This window comes from Sebastes umbrosus, chromosome 12, assembly GCF_015220745.1.
Source record: "Sebastes umbrosus isolate fSebUmb1 chromosome 12, fSebUmb1.pri, whole genome shotgun sequence".
In the NCBI taxonomy this organism is placed as follows: domain Eukaryota; kingdom Metazoa; phylum Chordata; class Actinopteri; order Perciformes; family Sebastidae; genus Sebastes; species Sebastes umbrosus.
The window spans coordinates 11,729,640-11,749,766 of NC_051280.1; the positions used below are offsets into that span (position 1 = coordinate 11,729,640).

General features: G+C 40.4%; 1 protein-coding gene across 8 annotated transcripts in view; it reads left to right on the forward strand.

Moving 5' to 3' along the window:
- LOC119499352 (RNA-binding Raly-like protein) overlaps nucleotides 1-16,266 on the forward strand; it is a 53,732-nt gene extending 37,466 nt beyond the window's left edge. For 6 of the 8 annotated variants that reach the window (XM_037788634.1, XM_037788633.1, XM_037788636.1 and 3 more), the window contains 5 exons: nucleotides 8,155-8,230; nucleotides 10,003-10,050; nucleotides 10,844-11,031; nucleotides 12,519-12,632; nucleotides 12,840-13,286. In XM_037788634.1, the coding sequence (XP_037644562.1) occupies nucleotides 8,155-8,230; nucleotides 10,003-10,050; nucleotides 10,844-11,031; nucleotides 12,519-12,632; nucleotides 12,840-13,033 (620 nt within the window). In that variant the 3' untranslated portion in view covers nucleotides 13,034-13,286. Of the gene's footprint in view, nucleotides 1-8,154; nucleotides 8,231-10,002; nucleotides 10,051-10,843; nucleotides 11,032-12,518; nucleotides 12,633-12,839; nucleotides 13,287-14,817; nucleotides 14,856-15,509 lie in introns of those variants that run through there. The other 2 variants (XM_037788638.1, XM_037788637.1) reach the window with 2 other exon arrangements.
- Nucleotides 16,267-20,127: the final 3,861 nt, after the last annotated feature.

A 20,127-nucleotide genomic window follows, 5' to 3' on the forward strand; every position in this document is an offset into this window, starting at 1 on the left:
ACGCTTAATCACTTAATCATTTAATTGAGCTGAAGTTTAATCACGTTTGCTGCTCAGTGTTTCAACAGTCAACTCGTGATCGCGGAGGCCAAGCTTCAGAGCAGATGTACGAGTAGTCTCAAGCAGGTGGCAGCTGCTGGTTTGCTTTCCAGCTGCTTGCACAGATTCACGAGTGTGTGGTGAGGTGGAAGCGATGGACCAGCTCCGGGGGTTAAAATGTTTCAAAGCGTTGCACTTAAGAGCCACGTAGTTACATCATAAGAAAGAAAATGACAAAAGGGAAAAGTGCATTAACAGCTCAGGAGAGATGAAAGACCAAATTGTCTTTACCTCAGGCTACGGCAATATGCTCATTATGATTTAATGCAAAAATCAACACATACTAGGGTTGAGAGATGCGCTGCAAAAACATTTTACCTCCTACTGCTGGTCTGAAGAGCACTCACCCACTAATGATTGTATTCTCAATGTGATATATTGAGCAACCTGAAAATTTAGCAACCCTACATCAGGCTCTCCTTAATGGTCCGTAGCTCAGCAGGTTTAATGAAAATAATTTTATTAGACCCTCAGCTGCTCGGGGACCGGCTGCCAAATTTATGCGCTGCCAAGTAACCATTTTCCTTAAGAGGGCGAAAGAGCAAAGTACAAGGAATTCATTAAGGAAGGACAGCAGTTAATCCACGTGTCGCCTTCCAGCCATAACAAAAACTGTTAAAGCCTCGAGGTCCTCGTGCTGGTTGGTGGAATCAGTCGGGACGTAATGAACTCTGGATCGGTGCATGTAGCTCACTGAGAGTTGACAGAGTCATTTAAATAGACGTCAGTGATGTCAGGTAGCTCGCAAGGTAATAGTCTTTTCCCCTGTGTATATGGCAAGTGGTTTGAACATGCAGTATATAGCACTGATAGATTAAAGATACCTGCAGTTTATTTCAAATTAGTCAAAACTTTAATTTATGATATCGCTAAGTACATTTTGTCGAGTCTACATTCAAGTTTAAGATATCTCTAATTACATTCTTACTAGTAAGAACTATTGAGTTGTATTGAGAATACCAATGCCTTTATTTGAAGCAGGCTTTTATTAGTTTTATTATATTTGAGTATGAAGCTTCCTTCTTTTCTGATCTGCTCCGGTTTGCGCTGTTCAATTTTTGTTACTGGGGCCGGTTTCACGAAGATATTTTAGAGTGGTCTCGAGTGTTAGACCAGTCTTAACTTTGCTTTTAGATTAGTCTAATGCATGTTAGACAGTTTCACAGAAATAAATACCAACTTATTTTAAACCTAACCTAACCAGGCTAAAAGCATACATGCAGAAAATTAACATTTGCCTCCTGTTCCTTTCCATTGTGAAGGGGCCTAAACTCATTGTGAAGGGGCCTAAACTCATTGTGAAGGGGCCTAAACTCATTGTGAAGGGGCCTAAACTCAGAACTAAGTGCCATGTTTCCATGGTAACATCAGTGACACCAAATGACAAAAATAGAGGAAAACATGGCTCCTAATTTGTGGTTTTGTTAACAGTGTTGTGGAGCGTGCAATAAGACAGGAAAGTTACTTGTAACATTTTCTTCTGGAGTGAACGGAGCTGAACGTTATGATGTGGCTTCCCCGGTTAGCCAGGTTTTTTTGGTTTATAAAATAGTCTTAATTTACCAAATCATGCCCGAGTATGATTGCCCACCCTCTCTACTCCCCCGCTGCTCAGCTTTCACATTAGCAATATTGTTCCGTACCTGAGTGCACTTGTGTCATCATCTACGTGACATTTGTTTGTTGTCACCAATTGCAAGATCCGACCTTCAAATTATGCGTCCTAATGTCAAGAACCAACCTCTCTCCTGCCTTCCTGCTTTAACACCCATGGTCGTGCAGTTCAGAAGTTGAGAAAACGGTGCATGCTGCACACAGATTTTGGAGGATACCGGCGACGTTGAGGAATGCCTTTGCAACTTTACTCGCCGACTGCTGTGCGCGTTAAATAGCTGTACACTTCCGTGTGTTGGTACAGTTGTTTTTCACACATGATGCGAAGAGTACGCATGAACCGTACTCGAAACCACCTTTTCAAGTGGAACGGATCAACGAACCGTGCCCGAGTACGGTACACAGTGTTCACTCTAGTCAAACGAACTGGACTTTGGGGGAAAGCGTACTTGGATCCCAGCCCGGGTCCCTGATGTGAAAGCCTCCCTATAAAACCAACATGTGAATGTTCGATAGACTATCCAGACTATCTTCAAATGCATTGTAACTAATCACAATTGAAATACAATCTGCTGTTGCATTCTGACCAGTACGAGCAATATTTCAAGATAATGTGAACAGAAGGTCATTATGTCCACGTACATATGCATACACATGTATGTGTATATATATACCCAGACAGTGTATGCTTCCTCACGCTGTCACTCCGCCTCCCTGCTTGAGGAAACACTCTCTCAGGTGTAATAAAAAGCCAAAGCTGCCTGTGCCCTTGAGCCGAGATCAGAGATTATTCAAGTCCTCCCTGTCAGATTTACGGGGCCCGAGAACACAGCGTAGATTGAATCTGCGACTGCTGTCATGCAGGATGTCTCTTAGTCGCTCATTTGTATTCACACAGGTGCCTTGATGATCTCTTAATCAAATACTGCTCACCTGCTCTCAGGACGCGTGTAACAGCAGAGATGGAGATTGTTCTGTGCCAGGAGTGATGCTTCGCCTGCCAAAGATTGTGTTAAGGTATTAGTGCAGGGAGGCAATGTATTCTCTCATTACTCTTCTCGGGCTTTATTACCACGTCGCTCTTCTGTCGTAATTGGACAGAGAGCACTGTGGACAACCACTTACATCCCAACTCTCCCTATTCCCAGAGTTAGAAGTTGCTTTGTAAAGTCTCTTGAAATGTATTGTTACCCATGTGAATAGTCCCAGCCAAGAGGAAAATTGCTAATACACTATAATTCAGCTTGTGCTTGGTTAAATAGTAGCAGCACAAGAGCTATAGAGTTATTTAGCTGCGTTTTCCTTTTTAACTAAGCTCATCCCAGTGGACTAATTCAAAGTTTTGTCTGCGCCGGTCCTGCTATAATGACTCGTCCACACCTCCAGAGAGAAAAAGAGCTCAAGGGCACGCTGAGCCGAGGCGTCTATATCTAACTAAAATAGACACTCAGGTAATTTAGCACAGCTTCATTAATATGAATGAAGCCCAACTGAGTCAGAGGAGCCCCGAGGTGGTGATGATTGTATTCTCGAAGGATCCAGTGTGGATGGATAAAACTGTTAGTGAACTCTGCCACATCTTTGTCTGGTAAAGCCCACGATTGATGCTTTCATTTTGTACACAGATGAGGGGAGGCGGTGTGAAAACACCCCTTTGACCTCAGAGCGTGTGACTTACAAACTAGACTGTGAAAGAATAAAACCTCTGGTTGTGTGAATAGGGCTGTCAATAGATTCAAATATTTAATCACGATTAATCACATGATTGTCAATGATTAATCACAAATGAATCACACATTTTGTTTATCTGTTCAAAATGTACCTTAAAGGGGGATTTGTCAAGTATTTAATACTCTTATCAACACGGGAGTGGGCAAATATGCTGCTTTATGCAAACATTTGTATATGTGTATGATTGGAAATCAATTAACAACACAAAACAATGACAAATATTGTCCAGAAACCCTCACAGTTACTGCATTTTTATCTATTTCTATCCAAGCCTTCCAGTGACCCTCGAAGTTACAAACACTGTGGCATCATGTCTATAATTTCTGTTCTCATGAGGTCCAATTTAAACCCCAAACTAAATTGCATTTTGGAGATATGAGAATATGTTTACATTAGGGCTGTCAATCGGTAGAAATGTGTTAGTGTGCTGACTTGACTATGACTTGCCCCAAACTGTATGTGATTATCATAAAGGGGGCATGTCTCTAAAGGGGAGACTCGTTGGTACTCATAGAACACATTTTCATTCACATATCTTGAGGACAGAGGTCAAGGGACCCCTTTGAAAATGGCCATGACAGTTTTTCCTCGCCAAAATTTTGCATACGTTTGGAGCGTTATTTAACCTCTTTGGAGACAAGCTAGTATGACATGGTTGGTACCAATGGATTCCTTAGGATTTTCTAGTTTCATATGATACCATATAATTTGATATGATACCATATGTGTCTTTATAGATACATTTAGAGTAAAATAGACCATAAAGCAGGGTATGCTTTAGGGCCACCTTTACAACATCATCCGACGGCAGTACATTCATCATTTTACCAGCGTCGAACCAGAATAGCCTCTCACGATTATGAGAGGATGACCAGTTCAGTGTCTGAGTTTGTTGTTGTAGTCTTTGAATTTGTCTCGGTGTTATTCTGCTGCGGCCAACTCGCTCATGATGGCTTCAGCGTGAAGCAACTTTTATATATTCCCCCTCAATGGGATGCTGCCTACAGTTTACAGTATCAATCAAGTCCTAACTGGCTATTGCTTAGCAACACAGTCTCTATCTCTCCCAGCCTCAACCTTTTTATGGATACACGTACAAACAAGTCAGTCACATTTGTTCCCTTTTTGTATATGATTAATATAATGACTGTAATTAATCAGAGGCTCAGTGTGTGTCTGTCGGGGGTGTGGAGGTTTGGTGGTGTTCGTTTGAGAGTGCTTTTTAGTGCTTCGTTCTCTCTTTAATGACCCCAGCAGGGGACCAGAGAGAGGAGAGCACACTTTATGATGTGAACCATTCCTCACGTCTTCCTGGAGCCTAATGATAATGACACAGCCGTCCCCCGTGCACCGGAGAGCTACCGATACATTGTGACCCATTAGTCCATTAGGGAGGATGAGGAGGGAATAAAGAGAACGAGAGAGGAAGGGAAAGTCTCCAAACATAGCACCCTGGTTAATCTGCAGACACTGTGTAGGAGGATCCAGGTGCAGCTGCTGGAGTGTGTGTGCGAGCCAGAGAGAAAAGGTGTGACCGAGGAAAACAGAGATCTTGTATACTGTAGTCTGAGATATCTTATTTAATTCATAAGCTCGGTGCATTAACATTGCAGCTCGGGAGTTCATTATCATCTCCACCAGTGGGGAAGCGACGCTTTCGGCGAAATGACTCAACTTCAGCTCCTGTCATATTTTGCTGCTGCATGATCCTCAAGGCAATTGATGCAAAGCTGATGTTTTATCCGTGCAACTTTTTGAAGCTGTCAAGGGTGACTCATCCCATCAGACAAGGATCTGCCCTGCTTTGTTGGTGGTTGTGTGTGTGTGCATGGGGAGGGGATGTTTGATATTTGTTTGTGTTTTGTGTATGACCTTGAGCAGTACTCAAGGCTGATTGAGCCGAGTTTGAGCAGAAGCAGCGCTGACAAGCCGACAGACTAAACGCAGCGATACCAGCCTGCTTTAGCTCAGTATGGCTCTTGGCAGCTAGAAGGGGCTGTCAGTCATGACTAGAGCCGTGTGGCGATGAGTCACGGTAGACTGCTAATGCATTTCAAAAGGGATTTCATTGTTTCTGGTGTTTTTACTAAGTGAAAAAACAAGGTTATGAAAAACTGTCCTAACATTGAATTGCAGTCCTTGTTTGCACAATCAATGTCCACGTTGTCTCAAGGCCCTTAAACCTTTCAAAGGTTCTCAACCTGTCTGCCCGTCTTTGTCTGTATCTCTTTTAAAGCTACAGTGGACTGAAGTTAAATCACTAAATGAATCAATGCTTTCTACCTTATAATTCACCTGGTTAGTCTCATCACACAGAGTCCGACAGGTGCTTAGACAGCACAAACCTCTGCCAGCTTCACGGCTCCAGCTAACAAATACTTTCAATAGAAGTTCAGCTATAGACTTAACTAGAGATTGATAAAGTTTTGTCTGAGTCAAAAACAATAGGCTCCTTCAAGATGAGCCAGGCCGGCGCAGTATCGATCACCAGCGATCACCGCGCAATGCATGCCGGGTAGATTTGTGTCCGACTTGATCCCCACTTGCTCTGACCGCAGTTTTTAGAGCCAGGCGCCTCAGTTGCTTTTCACCGACTGCAAGACCCAGGGCATTATGGGAAACGCCTAGCTGTCGCCTGATCAAAGAGCTGATTGGCTCTTGGTTTTGACAGCAAACACCACGTGTTGTAGAATGTCCGAACTTTCTGTGTAATTGTAATATTTAACGCTAGATGGTATTAGTCTCATGTTGTGCAATGAAGGTTTCATCTGTTCACAAACATATATTTTGTGGTTGATAATAATAATAATAATTATAATAATGAAGGTTATTTATAAGCACTTATCAAAACGAGTGCTCATTACAAAGTGCTTTACAAGGCAGATATAAATATAATAAAGGACAGAATCCAATGCCAGATACACGCACATTTCCACATATATTTACAAACAAATATAAATAAATCCGAACATAGTCTGCAAACTACATGCAGCCTACAGATCGGATATAACAGGATGTAACTTTTCCTGTGACTTCCTGTAAATTCTTTGAAGGCTGCTGTAAACGGCTGGAAACTGTGACTTGATCACAGCTTTTTGTCTCCGCCCCCTGCTGCTGCCTGATCTCGTCCACTTTCCAGGCGAAGCGCAGTTCATCTCGAATGAGCCTTAATATTAAACCAAAGCACTCCTTACATTTGAGAAGCGACAATCAGAAAATGTGCTAAGTACAAGCGAAGGCTGAATGAGACATTTTTAGCATTTTCTGCTTTATGGTCTATTTGACTCTAAATGGGACCATCATTTACTAAATGAGCATCATGCTGTATTGAAGAAGACTTGAAACTAGCGATTGAGACCATAAACTCATGTTTACAATGTTTACTGAAGTAATAAATCAAGTGAGAAGTAGGCTCATTTCTCATAGATTTCTATACAATCAGACTTCTTTTTGCCATCAGAGGAATCGCCCCCTGCTGGCTATTAGAAAGAATGCAAGTTTAAGGCACTTCAGCATTGGCCTCACTTTTTCGAGATTTAAGCAGGGTATGCTTTAGGGCGGGGCTACCTTGTGATTGAAAAGTCTTTACCATGGCGTTGTCCGGTCTGGGAGTTTTTGTCTTACAAATTTAACCTTTTCACAGTTTGTTTTCAGTTCATGAAAGTTAATTATAACCTTTTTGGTCGCTTAAAAATGTCTTACTCAGCCTTTATTTGTACTTAGCTCCACCTTCTTGTGTCACTTCTGGTTGCAAAAAAACAAGATGGCAACGGCCAAAGTGACAAATTCGAGGCCTCAAAACAGCAGTCCACAAACCAATGAGTGACATTACGGTGACTACGTCCACTTCTTACTGTATATACAGTCTATGGCACAGTTCTGCAGTTATACAGTGAGGAACACCTTTTTCTATGATTTCTAAGTGGATTTATGGATGTTTATTCACAATGGACATTAGATATAATGTTATCCTCTGGAAATGTAAGTCACACTGAATCTAAAAATACATGTAACATGTATGTGTGTTCAGATTTGACCGAGTTATGACTCAGAGAAAGAGCAGCTATACCTTAATTGCCTCCATGAGCTGTGCGTTACACAGTATGTCGCTGACCGTGTTTATAAGTGAGTCAAATCAGCGGGACAAGCTACAATAATTAACTTCCTGTTGTATTTAGAGCACCAGTATGTACCTGTTCCTTATACCTTACGCAGTATCTTTGCCTCCCCTTCAACTGTTTGAAAAGCTCTGTTAACAAAACACATAATGGAATAAACAGTCAGGTCCAGTATTAAGTATAAAGGTCACAACAGTACAGACTCTACGGTATGAATATGTTTACTTCTATAGTTCTATAATGTTTTTGTGCTTCATAGACTCTTTTGTGCATCACAGTGAATGTCATTGTATTCACGTCTTTTATAGGAATACAAAGGGCTTTGATTTCATAGTGATGGCTGCTGTGCATCATTTCTAATGCATCAAAAAGATTAAAACATTTTTCCATAAATCACAATTTCCAAGCACATGTACATACCCAGTTATATTTTCACTAAAGGCAAAACAGTGCATTCATTCGACCCCCTTATTTCACACAGAATTTCATTGTAGCTGCAGCCTTTCATATTAATGTATATTCAGAATGTTTTCTGTATACTATACGCTGCTACTGTATCACATCATGACACTGATTTTCGTTTTGTTTGCAGATATCAACATGGCAGGAGAGCCAAAACCATACAGGCCTAAGATGGGCTCCAAGAGGCCTCTCTCGTCCCTCTACAGGTCTGTGTGAATCTCTTGTTGTGTCTTATTTCAACTGTAGCAGGCAGATATTGCTTTTCTGACCTAGTTTTCCCGCCGTGCTTATATTCTGCTGTCTGGTCAGGTCCTTCTGGAGGAACAGCCAATTCCCTAACTGTGCTATCAGTGGTTGTTGTTATTACACATTCGCTCATTCTCGACATTTTAGTGTTTTGTTGGAAGCAAAGAAAAACCAGAGCGCAAGAAGTGACATGGCTGACATCTTAACAGGCTAAAACAAATACAAAATAGCTGTTCATTATGGCTTTTAAAGGAATTTGGGGGAATTGGCTTATTCACTTTCTTGAGAGTTCGATGAGATGATCAATATTACTCTCATGTCTGTACGATATGAAGCTACAGCCTGGACAAGGTTAGCTTACCATAAGGACTGGAAACAGGAGGAAACAGCTAGCCTTGCTCTTTAACAACATCCAGCTATCAGCACCTTTAAAGCTCATTAATTAACATGTTAACATTATGTTTTGTTTGTTTAATCCTGACCATGGATGTATAAGAGGTTGTGTCCTGTGCTTTTGCCCTGCGTGGTAGTAAATAACTTACAGCTACATTAAATTCTGTTTATGTCATGCTACTAGCACTACTAGCTACTGGCCGATAGCCGGTTGTTTGGGAACAGAGACGTTAATACGTCCACCACGGTACAGGCTTACAGCATACAGCCCATAGGTGTATTATAAGATAATAAAAGTGATTAATTACAGCCAATATATCCATTATTACAGCTGCATACAGCTAGCAGGAAGCTGGCAGAACTGGATATGTCATATAGGCCTAAGCGTGCAGGGCGGTGCAGTCCCGTGGGTCTGATGTTTATTATGCCAGCGACACCTGTGGCCGTTAAGTCAACTAAAGTCTGCGTCGGGCTCGCGCTTGTGCTCGCTCTACATAGACATGAACGATAGCGAGAACGAGAACAAGCGCGGTGTGTGTCCGAAAGCAAGCAGGCAGGCAGAGGAGCAGAGTACAGCAGAGACTCCGGTCCTGGAGACCAAAGCTACGGTCTCCCCCGCGTCCTCCGACCGTGGCCAACACTGTTTTGCAGGACGGGCTTCACTAGATAGAACTTTGCGGTTTTGGTGCTTCCGTGTAGTTTGTGTTGGAGTCTTGTCTGAACAGCGTAGCCACATGCGAGCGCGTTATTTCATTCTAATGTTTTTATCTATTCTTTTGTTATTTTACTGCTTATTTGCACCAACAAAACCAAAGCAAATTCATGGTGTATACCTCATACACCTGGCAATAAACAAGGTTCTGATTCTGATTCTGATTCTGATTGTCGTTTTCGGTCAAAAACTGCGGCAGCGCTACCGCAGCGCCATCTAGCGGGCATTTTCAAAAAAGCAGCAGAGTTTCACTTCTTTGTTTCTATACTCTTTGCCGGTGACAGATAATAACAGCTACCGTAGCTCCGTACGCTACCCTCCAAAAATGGTGGCGCCGCCCCAGAAAACTCTGCAATCTCCATTCCCTGTACAGACATTAAAGTGGTATCAATCTTGCCTTCTAACTCTCAGAAGTGAAAAAGCATACTTCCTAAACTGTCAAATTATTTCTTCAAGAAAGCACAGAGCAAGTTATTAATTTTAGGTGTGTGTTTAACTGTCATGTTTTAATTTCCTCTCAATCTTGCCCGTTAGTGTCTTCAGATTTTGTTTCTTCCCTGACAACACACTCACAGGATGTATGCATTTAACGCTGTGACAGAAAAATCGTCTCTTTTATCTTCACAGTGGCTACGAGTTTGACTATGACTACTACAGAGATGATTTCTACAGCAGGTATGTAAAAAAAGATTATCTAGCAGTAAACAACAGCACAGTCTGACTGTAATTTGTCCTTTTTAACTCCCCACGTTGTTTTTCAAGTCCCTTTCCTCTTGGTATTTTACCCTTCAGTGTTCACCCTCCTTTCTTCCCATTTCAGAGACAGCTACTTGGATAAAGATGAGTTTTGAACAGAATAGCCCCATTTCCATCTGAGGCAAAGTAACTACATTATCATAAGCATAATGAATGTCATATTGGGGAGGTTTTTATTCCTCTCTGTTGGACTTACTAATGATGCTTTTATCCGCATAGGCGAGTACTGAATGTCAGATAGTCCCCCGGCTGAGCATTTGCGCTGGCAAGGCAGAGAATGTGTCTTCTTTCTGACATTTTCATTGGATTGTTTATTTCCTCTGCTTTTGCAATATCCCTGATGAGAGTTGAATCCTTCAGCTTTGAGTCATTATTGCTATTTTAGCAATTTGATGTGTTGAAGGCAACGGGGAACAGGATTTGATTGAATGGCCGTGGCGTTGTTCAATATGTACCTCTATCATTCAGACATCTTTTGCAGCATGTCTATTAGGGGATTTGTAAGTGTTGCTTGAATAACAACATCTAGAGACCGCAGGAGTGACTACTGAAAACAAAAAACACCAGCTTGATGACGCACTTTGCTGTTCAATGCCCATAATAAATCCAGAAATACGTCTCCCTGCTTTGAAAGAAAATGTCTTTTTCTGCACTGTAATACCTTTCTATTGTTGCTAAGAATGCTGCAACCATATTTCTCATGTGTCTTCAGACTCTTTGAGTACCACGGTCGTGTCGTGCCCCCGACCCGTGCTGTGATCCCCATCAAACGCTCGCGGCTAGTCGTCCCGTCCACACGCAGAGCCAAATCCTCCTTTGCAGTCAGGGCCTGTTCTTCCTCCTCCTCCTCTTCCTCCTCCCGAGCGCTCAATGTCGGCTCTTCCATCACAGTCCCTAAACGTATGTTCTCTTTGTCCCTTTTTGTTCTTCTAACTCACTTTTTCCTGCTCTGTTAAAAGGAAAATGACAGTTTATTACAACTTGGGTCTTATTTTTGTAGTTTTGTCCATCATTTCTATAAGTTATGATATTTTGGATTAATCTTTGATTATTTTCTTGATTAACTGATAAGTCATTTGGTGTGTAAAATGTCAGTGAAAAATACCCAACACAGTTTACCTGAGCACAAGGTGATGTGTTTTTTTTGTCCAACTAACCCCCCCAAAAAAAATTCAAACAGTGAGGCGACACACGTCAGCTAAAACACAATATCACTCTATATTTCACCTGCTTGGCAGTAATGTTAGCTGAGCAGATGAAGGTCTCTCCATGAATCAATGCTGATCCTAGTGCTTTCCTGCTTCAGCCTGCCGACCGCGGTCAGAAGGAACAGGGGAGACACTGCAGGCCCGGTCGGAGACGATAACGTTACTTGCTCCGGTGCACTGTCTATTCAATCAGCAGCAGGAAACGACACGGGAAACCTCTGTTGGTCTGGAGGAGCTGCAGCATTTATTTCTGCACAAACGTCCACTGTACATTCACTAGATATTCTCAGAGCTAAACTAACTCTTCTGCAGTGTGGTGTGCGCGCATGCACGTGAGAGGTAGAGCGAGTGACAAGGAGCGCGGTGTGTAAGTGAAGGCAATCAGGCAGGCAGAGGAGAAGAGAAGCAGACTACAGCCGGCCCTGGAGACCAAAGCTACGGTTTCCCCTGTGTCTTCTTACCGCGGTCGGGAGGCCGAAGCAGGAAGAGCCAACACTATTTTGCAAGACGGGCTTCACTAGATATAACTTTGCGGTTTTGGTGCTTCCGTGTAGTTTTTGTTGGAACAGCGTAGCCACACCCGAGCGCGCATGAGACACCGACCCGCAGTGATTTATACGTGTAAGAAGTTACAAACAGTACCTTTTAAATATAAGGCTTCAGCCGGTTAGCTTAGCTTAGTACAAAGACTGGAAACAGGGGGAAACAGCTAGCCTGACTCTGTCTGAAGGTAACAAAACCGACCTACCAGCACCTACAAAATCTCTCATTCAAAAAAATGAATAAGCACATTTAAAAAAATGTCCAACATTCCTTTAATTTGGTGAGTACGGTGTTATTATTACTAATGGGAATGATGGCCCAAACTGCGAAAATAAGATCCAGATTGTATGAAACCATAATTTCCTTTAATTGTTCAACAGTTGCCTTTGCACTGCTCGTACTCTCACATATACTAATCTGTATTCTCCACATAAAGCAACACAAGTAAAATATATCATAAACTTTGGCTTCCATTCGTATGCCCTTTTCTCTAATTGTGCCTCAGCCACATTTCTGGCAACGAACTTGGCTACTGAAACGTGTCTGAGCATTGCAGTAGCTGTTGAAACCGCGTCTGTCTCCTTGTCAAACATCACATTAATTATGCCTTTTAACTTTATTTATGTATGCTCACAGTGAAGACAGACCAGCTCCTAACAATCAAGAAGGAGCTGTCGCAGATCAAGACAAAGATCGACTCACTGCTGGGAAGGCTGGAGAGGATCGAGAGGCAACATCGCTCTGACGGCGGTAAGATTCGACAGATGGGAGGGGAGGACGCGTCTGCTGCATATATACATGTGGAAATGAAAGACACACGCAGGGCAGAGTGATACAAAAAATATTAAAGCTTTAGAGAGCGGCTTGTCTGAAAGATTATTCCATTAGCAAAAACAAGATGTCAGTTCAATAAATCCATTATGCTCTGATGTTAACTGCCAGTCTCTCTCTTCACAGACATGCAGAGGAAACAAGAGGAGGTGTGTGAGTGTCTCCATGGTGATGCAGCAGACTTCTCCGGTGGAGAGGAGGCGGAAGGGACAGCCGAGGTGGAGGCGGGGGAGATGATGGACGGCGGCGAAGACGACTTTGAAGATGAAGGCACCAGCGACATGGTGAGCAGGTCAAGAAGACATTTACTGTTTCAATAAGGAGTGAAAAGAAATATGTTATTGCTCTTCAGTGAAAAAAATCTGAAGCATCAACTATTAATCAGTGGCTGAATAGCCTCTCGAGCTGCCTGGCCATGGAAAAACTGATGTATTCTACGAAAGACATTTCAAAAACATGGTGATGCTTTATGCACTACTGTACCTGGAAGACAAGTTACTCAACCAAAATTTGTACTTTCTGATGAAGAAATGTAGCTTATGTATGAGAGAATAATAAACTTTCTTTTTCTTAGCGTTTTCTCTTTGTGTGTATCTATATATCTTTATCTATACATCGCTTTTTGTCTCCTCATTTATTGTGGGAAATCAATCAGTATGTTCCAGCAGAAGAATTTATAACTATTTAGTTTTTAGTAACTTTAAAAGCAGTTCTACATTCTTTTATTCTAATATTTTACCTCGTGAAAAAGCCATCCATGTGATATTTTAACCCTTTGAAGCACACAATAGACCCATTTTTGTCTTTTTTAGGGGGGGACAGGGGGTCTTTAGGGGGAGATAGCAGGTCAACAGTAGATGTTACATAGAAGTGGTGTACATCATCTGAAAGCTGGGAACCTGAACATTAATTTGAGATGCAGCTCAGCAATGTGTGTGAAGTTCTTCTAATCATAAATAACAAATACAAATTAATTAATACATTAAAACAAATTGTGAAAGTGTATAAGGGCTTAGAACATTATGATGGAAGTATATGATGCCCATTCCCATGCTCTATTATGTCTCATAAGTTGTTGCAGCAATTTTTGGGTTGATACCATTTGTTACACAGATTTGGTGCTAAATTTAACAATTGTTTACCACTCGAGAATTGATCAAAATGATCGATAATCCCTCCAATACACCACGTTAAGATATCAAGACCTTGAGGAACACCATAGAAAAAGCCAGGCTGTGATTTGATATCAAAAACTTTTGACATTTGAAGGTATCTGCAAGTGTTGTATTTTTCGGCGATTGGACTTCGGTTCTGGAAACAGCTCAGAAATCCCCTTATTGTCAATCTACCTAGGAAAGCCATTCATCCTCTGAATGCTCTAGGTCTGTAGTTTGTGGTTGTACAGTTTCATGAGGCTGTGATTATTTTAGAGGTCACAACAGGTAATGTTATACAATGAGGTCATGTTTCAAAAAATGGTCTCATTACAATGTAATGGCTACTATGGGGACTAACTTCATCATGCATTAATGCAATTGGGCTCAGAGTTAGAGTCTCAGCTTTACAGTGATACCCAATTTATGTAATTCCAATACTGTTTAGGGACCTCAGTATGGAGAAATATTCAAACACATTATTTTAGAATATGCGAAAATAACAAATTTGTACTGCATTCAAAAAACTGCATGTGATTATTATAAAGTGTGCATGTCTATAAAGAGGAGACTCGTGGGTACTCATAGAACCCATTTTCAGTAACATATATTGAGGTCAGAGGTTAAGGGACACCTTTTGAAAACGGCAATGTCAGTTTTTCCTCATCAAATTTTAGCCCAACTTTAGAGCATTATTTAGCCTCCTTCCCGACATGCTAGCATGACATGGTTGGTACCAATGGATTCCTTTCTAGTTCTATCTGATACCAGCATCTTCACTCTGGCTTTAAGACTAAGCCCACAACAGCCTCCTTTGCACAGTTATGTCGTTCAAAGGCAACAAACTTAAAGTTAACAAAAGAAAAGTGATTGTTTCATTTGAAGAAGGACCAGTTATAAGAATGGATGTCTATCTCACTGATGTCTCTGTTTTTCTCTTTTATATGCAGATAGAGAATCACATATCGGACATTGACAACTGAGTAAGGTCAGTATTTAACTTAAAAGGAGATAATTCTTTATTTATATGGAAACAAACTGACATTTCATTTTGAGAATAGACATTTAACAGTGTATGGAGCACAGTAACTTGTAGTCGGGAGCAACAGCGACTCAAAAGATCTTATTTTTACACTTTTAAGCCGAGTGAGAAACGCTGCTCATCCCGTCTTCTAAATGGCCTGTCATTCCCTCCGTCTGGCGCTGTGTGGAAGAGGCAGCTTCTCTGCAGTTATCACTGATGACTGTCTGAGCAGCCGCACAGATACGACTCCGTCTCATCCGCACTTTCCATCACACGACCTTTAAATCCCCCTGATTTTTTTAGTATGAACAAATGGCTTTGAGATTTCATTTGCCTCGTGGCTGACATTTCCTCCGTGCTGTCTTCGAGTGCCCGATAACAGAAATCTTTTTCAGCCGCTCTGAACATGATGGATCGTTAACATGATGAACTGTTTGTCTTCAGGTGGATATCTCAGTAGGGAATATCAGAAGCATTCGTTTATTTTAATGTTAGTCGCAGCCTGCTTTGTTTTACACCTCACAGTGAAATCTTGCAGCTAAAGCAGCTCATAATGTAGGTTTACTATGAAAAGCAATAATAATGAATTCTCACTGCGGTCTGTCTTGTTTTTTTCAGGTTTTTTCAAGTTGGGGGAAAAAGGAGCCTACAATAAGAAGCTGGGAGAACAGATGCCAGCAAAACCTTCTTGATCAAGAAGGTGTATTTGAAATTAAAGGAAAGCAAAGACGGGAGTGACTGACAGCAGAAGAAGAGTTTTCAAACTTTGTTTTTTCTTTGCTTGTTTACCTCATTAGAACATGACACTCCTGATGTGTACTTCATCTAAATGCTGGTTATGAATATTCTCCAGACTTACTGCAAGATCAACGGCAAAGAGCAATCAATCATCTCCCTTCAAGCTGATTGCCTTTCTGAGAAAATAAGGACAATATATTGTGTTCTTAATATATTACGGTCTGTATTGTGAATAAGATGAGACCATGAAACACCCTCTTTTGTTGTAATGTTTGTTTTGTTTCTGTGCGTTGAAAACTGTGACGAGCCGCGACGCTGGCAGAGAGCTAAATATGAATGTAAGAGGAACACTTGTTGTTTTATTCGTACATTTTGCTGAAATGTACACATTATGTGTAATTTATTCACAGTGTCTCCACACAGTGTTGTACGCATCGTCATGTTTGTCGTTCGTTATACATGATAAGATGCATTTTGTTTACATTCTGTTTATGGTTAACAAAAGATGACTATTTTTTACTATCAGCATGTTAAAAAATGTGGCTATTATTATGGATCATTTGTATTCATTGCATCTGTTGTACAGCTATGGATGATAGCAGTTTTTGAAATAAACCCGTTCCTCCCAAAAAAAAAACCTGCCTGTGAGTGTTGTGGTTTTCATTTTTCACAAACAATCTGTGGTAAAAAAAAAAAGAAAAAAAGATGCACACTGTGTTTCTGTGGGTGGAAACTTTATTTTCACTGACTGAAAAACAACTTGAACTTTCTTTTTTTTTTTTTATTAACCTTGTATGCCATGACGAGCAGCATTGGAAAGTTCTACCTGACTAAACTTAAAGTTCACTTTTCCCTCCAGCCTCACAACATTTTTAGCAACATGGCTGCGGATCTGTCTGTCTGTCTAGACTGAAATATCTCAACAAATATTTGATGGATGAATGAAATTTTGTTCAGACGTTCCCAATTCCCAGAAGATGAATCCTCAACTTTTCATCCAGTAAAACCATGTTGACTATTGTGGTTTTGACTGCAATGTCACAAAAACTGTATAGAGCGGCGAAGTCCCGCCCCTTCCTGTGGACCCCCGTGGGACCTTATTTCAGAAAAAATATGAACGGTAGTCAACGGTGAGAGACAAATATTTTTTTCATCCCATTTGAATTGCGCCATGAATCACACATATAATGTTTGTCCATTTAAAACATAATTTTGCATGTCAAGAAAGTCACAGTAGAGCCAGTGTTTGGTTTGTCTTTTCTGGGCTCCTGTAGAAACATGGCGGACTCCGTGGAGAGGACCCGCTCCCTATGTAGATATGAAGGGCTCATTCTAAGCTAACGGAAACACAACAATTCTTAGTTTCAGGTTATTATATACTAATGAAAACATAGTTATGAATATTATATTCCATTTAATAAATCCACTGAAATGCTACACAGTGTTCCTTTAAGTAAAGAATCTGAAAACGTCCTCCACCATTGTATAGATACAGTATTTGTGTCTCTCAGAATGAATTGTAATAAGTTTATTTGTCCAATGCTTAGGTTTATGACCAAAAACTTGACATGACATTCCCATCAGCCTCAGTTGTATTTTGTGTGTAGTACTAGCCACCCTATTCGAGTGTTATCAGGCCATTAAATAGGCGTTATAAGCCGCTTTATGCACCATAGATGTGGGTCATTATGGGCCTACTACACCTACTACGTTGTAAAAGTGAAAGTGAAACTTAAAAGCAACATGTTCTAACACGTAAAACTGAATGAAATGTCACGTTTTGAACACAAATAAAACAGCTTCTTTAGGTTTAGGCCATAAAACTACAACTACTTTAAGTTTAGGCAAAAAAAAGTTTTAGGGAAATTTAGGGAAAAACATTGTGTTTTGGGTTAAAATAACTACGAACACAACTACATGTCGTTGGTCTCGCACGGGATGTGAACTCCAGTCCCCTGGGTGAAAATCCTGTATTTTGTGTCCCGTGCATCATCCATCATCCCCGATCTCCACCCCTTATGGAGTTTCACACTGTCTATACTACAGCGCCTGACTTCCGCTTCTGCTCCTGTCATAATTACTGCGGTCCCTAGAGGTCACTGTCGTGTTCTTTTTACCTTCTTTTGGTGATCTACCATGTGAATAGATGATAAAACCTACTAGTGGGTGTAGTAGGCCCCTATTGACTCACAATCTATGAGGCTTATAGCGACTGTCTGATAATGCCTATTTAATAGCCTGACAACAGTCTAATCAGCTGCTCTAGCAAATGCTGACACGCTAAACTAAGATGGTAAGCGTGGTAAACATGATACCGTCTTAGCATCAGTATGTTAGCATTGTCATTGTTATATGCCTATACAACATCACAGTGCCACTAGCTGTAGGCTCTTTATAACAACAGAAATAGCATTGCAAATTCACTGCCTGACTCAAACTAAACTTTTACTTCTGAGTAACTCTTCTCTCCGCCTTCAACCCATTTTCAGAACAAATGGGAGTAGCAAGGTGAAATTAAAGGCACAGAATGATGTAAATGTACAAATGCTCCACTCAAGTTTAATTATAGCATTCCTATACATTAGTCCTGTTCTGTAATTGCTTATGAGAATATTCATCACCTTTTTTTGAATGCAGTGCCCTTGTAAACTTATGAGCGATAAGTGGTGGTGCGGCAGCAGCAGATGGCATTTCAAATTCACTCACTTCATTAGCACCAGATCATCATTTTCACAGGTTAAGGAGGGCCATCGGCTGGGCTGCAGGTGTAATTGGTTCTATCATAGCTGGCTGACAGCCAGTGAGTACAATGATCAGTCATGCAGTTCTTCTAATATGGACAATGTTCAATGTGTGATGAACTGAATCAATCACCGGCCTGTAGCTGCTGGAGGAATTAGGAGTATAATAGGGGTCGGGATCTTTATAATACATCTGTGATTAGCCATACTTGAGCGAGGATGCACAACTCGCAGCAGGCTTTGTTTCACAGGCCGGTGGGGTTCTGTATGTCATATGTCAAAAACCTTTGTCAGGATATCTGCAATGTCCTTTGTGTAATCACAAACTCTTGTGTTTATGTATGTATTCCTTTATTATGAAAACAATAAACAAGATAAACACAAAAAGGAGCCATTTATATTTAATATATTCCTCTATGAATAATTCCAAAAGGGCAAAACCTTCAGTCATCAGTTCTTCTAACTCTTTGCTCTCGGAGGTCAAAATTGATTATTTCACTTCACTTTTTTCAGTCTCACTATTTACTGAATACAATGTGTCACATATCTGTTTGTGTGCATGACACTTTCAAGTGTTTGTTGTAGAGGCCAAATGCCAGTATTAATTCTCTATTAGCACTGTTTTTAAAAATAAATCTTAAATTCAGGTTTGTTAGATTGGTTTTATTAAACATACTGTATACCAGTGATTCTCAAAGTGGGGTCTGGGGACCCCAAGGGGTCCGTGGTACTCTGTCAGGGGGTCTGCGAAATAATTTGCTATATATTATAAAAATGTGCTGTATTATTAAAAAGTGCAAATCTACAGATGGATATAAAACAAGCATATTGTGTCCATTACTCCCACCCACGTAGCTTTGGGCCAATAGAAACTCTGATATGATTGTGACACACAGCAATAAGTTCACTATTTTTAAGTTGAATCACTTACTGAAAGTCAGCTTTAGATGGATAAGTTTAAATATCTGTATTTATTAGGAGTATGTCTTGCTACTGTTCATTTTCTAAAAGCTTTTACAATCATTACTTGAAAAGTATGAATGCTATAAAGTCCCAGTTTGATAGTTTTAGCAAGTTTTCTTTAATGAAATAGATTTTTAAATGTGTGAACAATCTCGCCCCAACTGTACTTTGTCCTTATGTCACAAAAGTGAATACCAATAGAATAGCCACTAGGGGATCAACAAATGATAACTGCAGAGTGGCACAGCACAGAACAACCTTTGGTCAGTCATCTCCTTCAGTAAAAGGAATACATTTTTTGAATGCCCTACCAATGGAAATAAAAATACAACCAGATCTGAAAACGTTGAATGAATGATGAATGATGTATGATGTGGAATTATGTATTTTTTCTTAAAAACCTAACCAGGGGCAAAGTCTACAAATTAGCCATGTGCTAGAAGTCCTATACATTGCATTGGTTGCACTTTTATTAAGTGTAACAAGGCCTACATGTATTGTCCCTGTCAAATAAATTAATAAAATAAAATAAATGAAATTTGAATAAAATGACCCTCTGTTTAAAAGTATTAAGTGGTATTAACATTGTGTTTCTGTTTATCACTATGAAACAGGTCTGAAGTATTTAGGTTGAACAATTTTAAAATACAAATAGTTCAAATAGTTATTTATTTATTCCAATATTGATTCATTTATTTCCATATATATTTCAGCATTTATTTATTTTTATATATTTATTTTTCCATTTATTTATTTCTGTATGTATTAGTTTATTCTTGAATTTATTTATACAT